General features: G+C 40.0%; 1 protein-coding gene across 1 annotated transcript; it reads right to left on the bottom strand.

The window, feature by feature from the left end:
* Positions 1-520: 520 nt before the first annotated feature.
* ercc6l (ERCC excision repair 6 like DNA helicase) lies at positions 521-12,304 on the bottom strand. Its single transcript, XM_021618270.3, has 3 exons — positions 11,802-12,304; positions 10,268-10,309; positions 521-4,755 (listed from the first exon to the last, which is right to left on the bottom strand). Exons 1-3 carry the CDS (start codon positions 11,999-12,001, stop codon positions 999-1,001), a joined length of 3,999 nt encoding a protein of 1,332 aa, XP_021473945.3. The 5' UTR covers positions 12,002-12,304; the 3' UTR covers positions 521-998.
* Between the last annotated feature and the right edge of the window lie 253 nt (positions 12,305-12,557).

Raw genomic sequence — 12,557 nt, forward strand, 5'->3', positions numbered from 1 at the left:
TATTTTAAAATGTATTAAATAAAACATTGTCCTGAATCTACACATAATAACAAAGCAAAAGCAGGTTAGACATTTTTACAAATACCTTATTTACATAACTATTCAGAGGTTTGCTATGAAACTCAGAATTGAGCTCAGGTACATCCTGTTTCCATTGATCATCCTTGTAATGTTTCTACAACTTGGAGTCCACTTGTGGTAAATTCAATTGATTGGGCATGATTTGGAAAGGCATACACCTGTTTATATAAGGTCCCACAGTTGACAATACCAGTCAAAAGTTTGGACACACCTACTCATTCAAGGGTCTGTTAATTTGTAAAGACGTCAAAAAGACGTCAAAAATATGAAATAACACATGTGAAATTATATAGTAACCAAAAGTGTTAAATCAAAATACATTTTAGTAGCTTCAAAGTAGCCACCCTTTGCCTTGATGACAGCTTTGCACACTCCTGGAATGAGTAGATGTGTTCAAACTATTGACTGGTACTTTAGTATATAAATAAAATGACATTGCTTGTTCTAATATTGCTTAATTTATTGGAAACCAAATATGCTGTTTTATGGTGTGATATTATCATCATTATACAATATATGGCTCACATAAGAGCTCAAGTAATAAGAGTTAGCATCACAAAACATATACATCAAACCAAATTGCAAGCACTAAATGCCATTTTCCTTTGAATATTTAATGGGCTGAGTAATGATTGAAACCTCCACAGTGAAACTACACAATTAAACTTTAAAACAAATGAGATTTTTAGATTATTTTTTACTTGCATTTATGAATTATATACACATTACAAAAGCATGCAAAAATACAATTAAGAAAATAATTGATCAAAAAACATTTCTAACTAGCCTATTATTTTAACCATTTGTTTCAACGTAGTTTTACAAGACACACCTTTAAAAAGACACCCCTATCAGTGAGTGATACATTGTGTGTACATGTAGATGACAGCAATGAGTTCACACTTTTCAAAAATATTTCACTTTTTTTTTTTTTTCTCACCGAGCTGACGGTACAATTTAATTGCCATTAACTGAATTTCAGGATCACCACTTTTAATGTCAATTGCTTTCAAAAAGAAGTTCAAGGCATCATCAAGTTTCCCCTCAGAGAAAGATTGTTTTCCATTTTCCACATGGTTTTCATACATCTTTTCTTCAGTCATAGCTGAGGAATCACGGCTGTTGTTGACACATTCCACAGTCTGTAATGTGGCATCTTTTCCACTGGCACATTGGTCCATTCTTTCACTAGAAACAAGTTCATGATCACCGGTAGATTCCTCCAAAGAACTTTCTTCCTCCTCTCCCATTTCAGATTCTTCAACATGCATTGGCTCACTTCCACCTTCCTCACTTTCCTCTTCATTCTCAGTGTTTAAGGTTTCCCCTGTGGGTTCCTCTTCCATGAGAGACTCATGAAATCCAGTCACCTCACAAGATCCAGTCACCTCACTTTCCTCACTTGCATCATCAGTGTGCACCTGTAAAACCTCAGCTTCCATGTCCTCATCAAGGTCCTCTACATGCTCAATCACGGAATCCACAAAGGAACGTCTTGAGGCCACAGAGGTGTTCACTCCCAAGCTTTTCCTGGTTTTAAAGGAACTGGATCCAGATTTAACAGATTTTGGTGTGGAGGAACCAATACCATGGAATTCTTCATCCAATTTCCTGTTCATCAAATGAGGCCTCTCATCTTCGTCAATGTCATCCTCCTCACTATTGTAAATTAAAGCTTCTCTTTTCTTTTTCTTGAAAGTAGTAATGAATGAGTTTTCAGTAACAGGGGAATTGACATGAACATCTGCTCCATTCTGTTCAACATCTCCAGTCACAGAAGGCTTGTCATCTGCATTGAAGCCGACATCCATCTCTAACTGGAAACCTGAATTTCCCACAATGGACTCGGATTCCTCTTCTGGGAACATATCACTAGCGCTGTCCTCTAACTGTAGATTGAAATTTCCTCCAAAAGACTCAAGTTCATCAACTTTGGAGGATGTTTCTGCATGACTTTCTAGGCTCTTGTTGGACATCTGTAGTAGCATAGAAAGTCTTTGATTCTTCTGGGATTTGACAGGTGAGATCTTCTGGTCCATTGTCAAGTCTTGGTGAAGTGACAAGTTCTGCCATTGTGGGGAACCATTGCCATTTGGCTGGTTGTCTTGTTCAACTTCAGAGGTAAGATGTCCTACGGCAACAATATCATCCTTTGCTTCTGATGACACATCCAAAATCTCTTGAGCGGAAGTGTAAATTGGCTCACCATCCAACAACACCTCAAGAGACGTGTCTATGGGAGAAAGATGGTTGCTCTTTATGAACTGTTCCTCAGTCGCAAATGTCACAGTGGGCTCTATAATCTCAATGCTTTCATCTACAGCTAGATCAATGAATTTGTTACTCAGATTGTGGATATCTTCCTCGTCACCAGACCCAGAATGGGTAAGATCCACCAACACAGGGGAGTTGAAGTTGTGGTTATGGCTAGGATAGGAGGGGCTGGGTTTTTCATTCTTTGGCTTTTTCTCAGTTGACCCCACTGTATAGTGTTGAGGGGGTTTCCGCAGATGTGCCGGCTCAGTGTTTGACTCAATGCTGTCAGCAAACTGCTGTTGCAACTCAGATTCCACCTTCATCAGCTCCTGAGCTTTCTGCACCCTGTTCTCTATGTACTTGTGAGCTTCCTGATCCCCAGGGTCATCTTCGTTGTTTGCTACTTCATGCGAGAACATGAGGTCATGATCAGATATTCCAAACATCTCCATGGAGTGAAGGTGGGCGATGTGTTCATCCAATTTAGGATCTGTGAGTCTTTGTCTCGAGTGCAGTGACTGCAGCTGCAGCTGTGTTGATGAGGATCGAGTGTCTTGTAGTGTGAAGAGTTCTTTCAGGTCTTGTTTGCTGAAGTACCGGAATGGATTTTTCTTGTCCCCGGTGGTCTGTCTGATCAAGGAGTCTTTGAACACCTGCCGTCTGTAGATCTTCTCCTCCACTGTGCCACAAGTGATCAGTCTATAGATGACAACGTTCTCTGTTTGTCCAATGCGGTAGGCCCGGTCAACGGCCTGGGCATCAGTGGCTGGATTCCAGCTGGGGTCAAAAATAACTACTCGGTTTGCTGCTGTCAATGTGATGCCAACTCCTCCCACTTGGGTGGTTAGGAGAAAGACTGAGTATTGCTTGTTGGTCTGGAACATTTGGATGCGCCGCTCTCTTTCTGTGAGGTGTGTTACTGTGCCATCAAGTCTCACAATCTTGAAACGCTTGTTCACTAGAACCCGTTCAAGAATGTCCAACATCTTCCTTGACTGAGAGAAAACAAGTGTGCGATGGCCTTCTTCCTTAAGACTTTCCAAAAGTGCAATGAGAAACATCATCTTTCCAGATTCTGATATTAGTGTTTCATCAGATATGTTGTCGATTCTGTGTGCAGCAGATTCATTTTCATCATCATGAGAGTTTGCACTTGTTCCTTCTTCTAGGCCTAACTGAGCGACAGCCCTGGCGGAGAGAAGTCTTGGGTGGTCACACAATTTCTTCAGGATATTCAGTTCAGCCAACGGTGACCTGGTGGTCATGAGCAGCTCCTTGATGTTATCTAGGGATAAGAACTGATTGTAGATTTCCTCCTGAACTGAGCTCAGGTACGTCCAGATAATTAGATCATTCTTCCTGGTGAGGTTCGGCATTTCTGCACCACCACCACCACCCCTACTACTACTACTACTTGGGACTTCGTTTTCAAGGTCCTTTTCACAGGCTTTCACACGGTTTTGTGTTTTTCTCTGTACTTCTGCCTTTGTCCTCCTTAGGAAGTATGGATTTATGATGGCCATGAGGTTCTCCGACATCTTGAGCCCCAGGGCTTTCTCACCTGGGGTGGCATCCTTCTCTCTTGCACGGGTGATGGGACTTTCATACTGTGTTTTGAAGGTTTTAGAAGTACCAAGAAGTGCCCCTTGACAAGCAAAATCAAAAAGAGCCCACATTTCTCTCAGGTTATTCTGTACAGGTGTGCCTGTAAGAAGTACACGATTCCTGGCAGGAATCGCATGTGCACTTTTGGCTGTCTTGGTTGAAGAGGTTTTGATCTTGTGTGCCTCATCTAGGATTACATAATCCCATTTGAATTCTCTACCATTGTAAGACGAGAGAAGTTCCCAGTTAGTGATCAGCATTTGGTATGTAGTGATGATGACACCACCTCTTCTTTGAATCTTCTCCAAGTTCCTGTTGCGTTCCACTTTGCTTGTGCCATGAAACTCTTTGACTCTCATTCCAGGAGTCCATTTGGCAAATTCCCTGATCCAGTTCTTGATGAGTGAGGTTGGCATGATGAGCAGGGTATGCTTTACCAAGTCAGCATCATACATACCAGAGAGAAACGATATGACCTGAATTGTCTTCCCTAAGCCCATGTCATCAGCTAGGATTCCTCCTTGACGACCATCTCTGTGGAGACCATACAAAAAAGCAACCCCCTCTTGCTGATGATCATACAGTTTGTCATACATTTCTTTGAAAAGCATTAGACCACTGTTGTTGACATTGACAAAATCTTCATCCTCACTCTCTGAGCCTTGCTGTGCCATCTCTTTTATAGCCTCCTGAAGTTTCTTTATCCTGCTCCAAAGTTTATCACCAGGGTGGATGTCATGGGCCAGCTTGAACAGTTCCAATGATTTTGACATATTTCCTTGTCTGGCAGCATCTTTTCCATCCCTGATGTACCTTTAAAAGAAAGAAAACACTTGTAAATGTTTGTTTTTTTAAGAAATAGAATTAGACAAGTCAGTAATCTATATCATAATAGGATATCGTGTATGATACAGCTGTTGAAAAACAGCACAAAAAGCATTGCTCCGCAGCAGTTAAAATCTTGGTATGAAAGAATGTATGACAAAATGTCTGCAGTGCAGACATTTCCATCTCGTCATTAAGACCAGTTTCCACTTCTCAGCCTAGAGCCGGTAGGATATACCATAAATTACCGACATTGCCTTCCTCTTACCTAAGCAAAATGGTTCTGATCTGTAATTTTCGTTGATTATGCTATATAAAGCTCTTACAGGTTTGTTTGCTCAAAAAACATTATTTGGTCACCAGTAGCCTTGTGCATCATATGATTCCTGCTATGAAATTATCTGCCTGTCGAAGGCTAAATTAGAATTTACATTGAAATCGCAATATTGACATGTAATATCTATATAGCAAGAGATTCAAATTCCATGCAATATTTTGAAACACCACCAAGCAACGTGTGACAGTATAGTTTACTCCGTATGTCAGCCCTCTCCTCTTCAGGCTGCTTCCCACACACACACCAAGCCCCGCCCTCTGTCAATCAAGCAGCGCAGTTCCTTCTCCTTGCTATTAGATTCACTATAAATGTGCATGCTGTTAGGTCAAATCCAGTCAAAAGATTGTTCCAAACAAGAACAATGCTGCATTCCACCTAGCTTCCTAATATAAATCATTCCATTTCAATGATTACAACAGTGCACCCAAGTGTTTTGATCTATATCGCAAATAAAAATCTCAATATATTTTGCCCTTATCATGCCCTAAGCTGGTCCCTGTTCCACTGCTGTGTGAGTGAGGTGCTGTGCGCACAGGGAGGGAGAGATACAACTACTGTTGTTTTTGTTAGAGGTACATATATGCCTTCGGGAAGTATATTATTTATTTCTCAACATTAAGAAAATGGCACCACCTTACAATCTGAGAAGGCTTGTTTTGCAGGACATTTACGGTGACTACATCTAGTAACACAGGCCTAGCGCTGGAAAGTTTGTAGGACATTAGAGATTAATTAATTACATGGTTCGTATTTAAAGTTAGCAAAAGTTCCCACTTCCTCAGGCGGTTAATTATGTAGCATAGCCCTACGCCTTATATGCACAAAAAGCAATCTGACCATTCTGGATACTATTTTGACAGGTTGACAAACAAAATGTCAATCATGCATTCCCTGGATTATGTTAGATGAAATAGCCATATTTTTCAGTTGTCTTACCAAGCAGTGGGGGGGAAAATTGTCTGGAGCACTGCAGCAAAACCTTGAGCAAGGCACGTAACGCCAATTGCTCCTTTAAGTTGCTATGGATAAGAACACTTGCTAAATGACTCAATTGCATTCCAATAAAAACATCTAAATTCCTCTACAAAGCCTTATACTGTATTGTCTCTCTTCCCCCTTATATATATATATATATATAGTATTACCTCCCTCTTACGACTGAAAATGTCCTCCGAAATGCTGCGTTCTTTTTTAAATTATAATGCAAAAATATATAAATGCATATTCACTTCCAGTTTAGGGCAGACCCTATTTAGTCCACTGGTCGATTGTTTGGTCGCACAAGACACCTTTATTTGATTACCCTTATTTTATCAGGTAAGTTGACGAAACACATTCTGATTTACATCAATGACCTGGGGAATAGTTAAAGAGGGGGGATAAAAGAGACAATTGGAAGTTGGGGATGATTAGGTGGCAATGATTGGGAATTTAGCCAGGACACCGGGGTTAACACCCCTACTCTTACGATAAGTGCCATGGGATCTTTAGTGACCACAGAGAGTCACGGCGCCCGTTTTAACGTCCCATCCAAAAGACTGAACACTACACAGGGCAATGTCCCAATCCCGGGACCAACCAGGAACAACCCTGCTTAGCTTCAGAGGAAAGCTAAGCAGTGGGATGCAGGGTGGTATGCTGCTGGCTCACCTGTCTGATTCGCACCTGTGACTAATCCATTACGTAAGCCATCACACAGTCAATCATTCTAAGACATGTTATACTGAAATTATATATGGTTATATGTCAAAATAATTGTGCAAGACTAACAAATATAACACTATTTTAAAACCAATGCGCTTTCTCCCGCATTAGATAGTAGTCGCTGTCCTCTGTTCTGAAACAATCTTCAGTGCACCGTTGAATTGGCACCTTTCCCTATATTGCCATGCGCATAATAGCAAAGTTAAGCAGCATATTGGTGTTAAGAACAATGCGGGAGAGGCAGCAGCAGAGTGAGGAGACGAGGAAACCAACTTAAAATCGGATCTATAATCAAATCAAAGTTTATTTGTCACGTGCGGTGTAGACAGGTGTAGACCTTACAGTGAAATGCTTACTTACAGGCTCAAACCAATAGTGCAAAAAAGGTGTTAGGTAAGTATTGAAATAAAACAACAGTAAAAAGACAGGCTATATACAGTAGCGAGGCTATAAAAAGTAGTGAGGCTACATACAGACACCGGTTAGTCAGGCTGATTGAGGTAGTATGCACATGTAGATATGGTTAAAGTGACTATGCATATATGATGAACAGAGAGTAGCAGTAGCATAAAAGAGGGGTTGATGGGTGGTGGGACTGTTAACTAATTTACCGCCGGGTGATATCATCAGGCAGACCAGAACTCCATCCCACCACAACAGGCTGAAATGTCAGGTGGTCTATTACTCTAAAAATGCATTATCATATTTTTCAGTATTATTCCAACCTCAGGAAATATATAAAACACAGGAAACTCACATTTGACTGCACTGGGCCTTTAACAATGCTTTTTCTGTCTGTACCTGACTTGTTGCCCCTACCCTGGGTGTAGTTTACTTCAAAATCTTCACCACTGAGGAGGTATGAAGAACCCCGATGTGAAAAACAGTGATTCGTAAAAAATAGTGGAATTAGCGGTTTGCCTTCAAAATAAGTCTGCCACTGAAACAGATACAAATAGTGGAATCATGCCACAATTGGGCTCACTAGAAAATGCTAAACAGGGTCAGAATGGCGTTACATAATTAATGCACTAATTTTACAATAAAGCCATGCAAAATGTATTAACTGTAACTAATTTAAGGGCTCCTGAGTGGTGCAGCGGTCTAAGGCACTGCATCTCAGTGCAAGAGGCATAACTACAGTCCCTGGTTCAAATCCAGGATGTATCACATCCAGCCGTGAATGGGAGTCCCATAGGGCGGTGCACAATTGGTCCAGCGTCATCCAAGTTTGGTCATCATTGTAAATAAGAAATTGACCTAAACTGATTTGCCTAGTAAAATACATTTCTTTTTTTGAGCTGTGGGGCAAGCAAAAGTACTAATTATAGCATAATAAATTAAGTTGGACCCTTTGTAAGAATACTAAACCTTAGTAAAACATCTAGAGACCCCACCAACAAATGTTTGCCTTTTGGTATTGAAGCAAACGGCAGGGAAGGGAATAAAACCCAAGTCACTGGTGCGAAAGGCAAACACCCTCCACATCGCACCAATAGTGTTGACATACTTGGTGGGAATAGTAACGGTGGCTCAGAATGGTCCCATTATCCCAACTGTTACACCGAGAAGATTTAACGACCGCTAGTTAAGTAACCTGTCATTTTCGTCCTCATGCTAACATGTTGTGTTGAGCAACAAAGGAGCTGATTGGAATTGCAGTTTCAGTCAAAATGGCTGCTGTGGCTTCTGCTACCTAGCATGAGGACGAAAATGACAGTTTTTCGGAGAAACAGACAGCTGTGGTTTGAGATGTCCGTCTTGCCGGTTCGTTTTGTGTACATTATTTCACTTATGTGTTGTCTGGAAGTTGCATTGGGAAGTTGCATTCCTGTTCGTCTGTGCTTTGAATGCGTAACAGTTCTCTACGCCACATATTTCAAACAAATCACGTTTCGATTTTGAACATGCGCTGTGTATTGTCAAATGGAAAGGAACTTCCCGAAAAATCAGCCAAGAGACAAAGAAGAGGCAAAGCAAACTCCCACTACCATACAAAGGCTTCGACAGGTGAAGCAAGCCCACATTTTCTTCAGGAAATGTGCATATTCTATTTTAGCCAATTATAGGGCCCAATAGATTATCACCCAAATTCAGTTTGATTTTACCAGGTTAGGCATTTTTCGTAGTGTTTTCAGATTCACGTAATTTCATTTAACAATAACAGAAGTGGATGTTCTAAGTACACAATAAGTATTTAACCACGCCAGAAGACCAGTTGAGGTATGGGAAAAATATTTGGAGGGTGTAGTTCCCTTTAATTCAACTGTGCACCTAGAAAGAGACCATTGCGTTACTAGCAGTGTTTCTGTACTGCACATACAATGCCATTGTTTGCTAAACAAATGTGCACCCAATTGATAGACATCATGAAATCATTCTGCCAGGTAGGCCTATTTTGCAGTCAACATTTAATTGGGAAGTTCTTGGTAGACAACCTTTAGAAATTACTGTTTCAGCATGAGTTTCTGCATCACAGATTTGTATAGGTCCCTATATTTGTCTTACTTTAGAAGTGTTTACTTTAGGCTGACTATTAGCATATATTTAGTTGCAGTGTCCAATAAATGTAATGTCCCAATCAACTTAAAATATCTACAAAATAAGTTTTGCGATGACACAATCCAAAAGGCGACAGCTAACATTTTTTACTGTTTGCAATTCAGAAATTATTATTTTGATTCCCATGATTTGATTCACCACGATTGAACCGAACCCCAACTACTACAATGGCAAAGTGAATCATTAGGTTTGTCAAAAAGAACCGATTCACATTAATTAAATCATCGTTTTACAATTTTCAGAAATGTGAAGCGGGGCATCTGTTTTACAGTAAATTCAATGTATATAGTCTAAACTGAAAAAAAAAAAATGGAATTCACTGTGGACATATTGGAGGACTGCATAATTGCAAAGGGGCTTACTTATACACATTATACCATATGGAAGATTCATTCAATGCGTATAAAAGGCTCACTAGAGGTGATTTCCCATAGACAAAGTAAGAGCTACGACACTAATACGTGTAAACTCTTCAGAATTGTGTTCTGTGGGCGTCACTGAGTAGACTGACTCAATTTCATGTATCCACAATCCATAGGTAATGCTGTACAGTGCAATATGAATGTTCAATGCATATAAATTAAGACTAATCAGAGGTGATTTTCCAGTCATAGTCCCAAAATAAAGCACTACTACTAGACTAACATTATTTAGCTTTTCAGAATAGTGTTCTGCGGGTGTAACTGAGACAGTGATACCCCATTTCATAGATCCACAATCCATAGGTAAGGCTGTGTGTACAGTGCAATATGAATGTTCAATAAATAATAGGCTGACTAGTGAGGTGATTTCCCCACACTCAAAGTCCCGCAATAAAAGCTACCACAGTAATATTTGTGTACATTTTTCAGAATTGTGTTCTGAAGACATTAACATGATAATCTTCCTCCCACATACCTCTGGTATGTCTCCATCTCCTCAGTGTCCATTGACAATGACCTATAAAATAAGCATAATATTAGCACCTTAGTAGGGATGTGCATTTTTCCATTTAAAAACGATTGGATACTTACATGGACCCCGATACAGGAACAATACGTTTTATTGCGATATGGTTTTATTTGAGAATGAATTGATGTGATTCGATGCACTAACATTTATTTCAGAAACATTTACTTTGTTTACGCTACCTAACTAATTCTACTAGGAATACAAAATGCCGCTCACATTTCCACATGTTTATTAGCTTTGGAAAGCGAATTCATGTCCAAATCGAGAAAATAAGACCTGTGCAATGGTATGCGCAATGCGCAATCATGATACTTATTTGGAGTCTGTGGCTCAAGTGGTTTGAAAGCTATTGAGGTTTGAATTCGCGAAAATCTGTCGAATATCCAACTTAAACTGTCTTTACCTCCGTTAGTGAATCGGCGATTCGTAACATTTGAATGTATTTTCTGACCAATGCTACATTTGGGTCGGTTCGGGGTCCGCGGACAGATGCAGTATCTCAAACGTTTGAATACGGGACCGATGCACGTCGCTGAAACATTACATCCCAACACATTACTATGGATTTAGCCAGCAAATCTGTCCTGCTTGCTTAAAACTGCACTAGGTTTCTACAGGCCTTCTTTGTAGATTAAGACATAGTCTGGAAAACGTACCTCAATTCGGGAATAAGAAATGTGTTGTACTCGAATTGTGCCATTATCCCAACTGTTACACAGAGAAGATGTAATGACTTTTTGTTGTTGTAAACTATAGTTTTCGTCCTCATGCTAGCAGTAGCAGTAGCCATTAAGGAAAGGCACCTGGTGTTGAACAACAAATGATCCAAAACGGCTGCTGTGGCTTCTACCTATAATGAGGACAACGAGGTCAGTTTTCGAGAATAAACTAGCAGTCGTTCAATCTTCCCAAATGACACAGTTGGGATAATGGGAAAATTCGGAGTACAACACATTTCTTATCCCTGGATTGACGCATGTTTTCTGAGCCATACTCAGTTGTGCCGGGTTAGCAGTGATGTAGTTAAGCTACACAGGAAGCCTGTCTGATCCTAGTGCAGCTGTAAACAAGTGGGTCGGCCATGCTAGCAAATAGGTGGGTTGGTCAGCTTTACAGTACTATCCGGATATTTGACTTCATGTGGCTATAGTGTAAAAAAAGATGATTTATACTGATTTCGCCTCTTCCTCCCTGGCTAACGTATATAGCTAGCTAAGCAGCTAAAATTTACGTTACAAACCATTTGGCCGTACTGAATTATTCAATACTTAGGTTAAACCAAAAAAGTTAATTACCTAGTAACAACTACAGTAACTAACAAAAAAAAAAGAAGTTATCTAGTAACAACTACAGTAGCTAACAAGTTAGCAACATAATTGCTAGTGAGGGTGAACTTCTCTAGCTAGCTAGCATTGTATTGGACGGGATGCTAAACGTGCAGTAATTAGCATTCAGCAGGCTTTTTTCTTTAGAAACTTACTTCTCCAATTTCTCCGACATCTTCGAAATTAGGTGATTTGAGTTGTCCATTGTTTTGCCAGTTCGATTTGTTGGGATTATTTCATTTGTGATGCATTGGGACTCGCCTGTGCTTCGCTTTGACTGTGCAACGCCAACGAATCTCCCCGCCACATATTTCAAACGAATTGCACATGCGCAGTGTATTATCAAATGGAACATATTTTAAGTGGGAGGAACCAGCCAATATAAAGGAATTTCTCTATAAAAAATCACAGTCAAAAGGTAGGTTTCCATTCAGTTGGCGAATTGATTTTCATGCGAATATTCTAGAAGCTGCATATAGAAAATATGCCAATATTCCCATTAGTGGCCAGGTCGCAATTGTAAATGAGAACTTGTTCTCAACTTGCCTACCTGGTTAAATAAAGGTGAGATAAAATAAAATAAATAAAAAGTGGTGTTTCCACCAAATAAAAACCAGTGCCTGATGGCGTAGTGCACACAACTTTAACATTTTCGCTTAAATGTTCATTTACCAAATACAAATCTAAAGTTCGTGTTTCCATAGCATTTTCAACCCTACTGATTGTTTTGTCACAAAAACTGTTGCATTAAATAGCAGTGGTGCCTAATCTGGTTTTGGCATGTGAGCTAAAATATCTTAATAGCCAACAACTCACAGATACAGTGCTGGTATGGCAATGCTGGTGGGCTAGTCTACATGATCAGATTATTATGGATAAGAGCGATACTATTTTTATTTGTCAAACGGCAG

Source organism: Oncorhynchus mykiss, chromosome 10, assembly GCF_057628025.1.
Source record: "Oncorhynchus mykiss isolate SJ-2025 chromosome 10, ASM5762802v1, whole genome shotgun sequence".
NCBI classification, from domain to species: domain Eukaryota; kingdom Metazoa; phylum Chordata; class Actinopteri; order Salmoniformes; family Salmonidae; genus Oncorhynchus; species Oncorhynchus mykiss.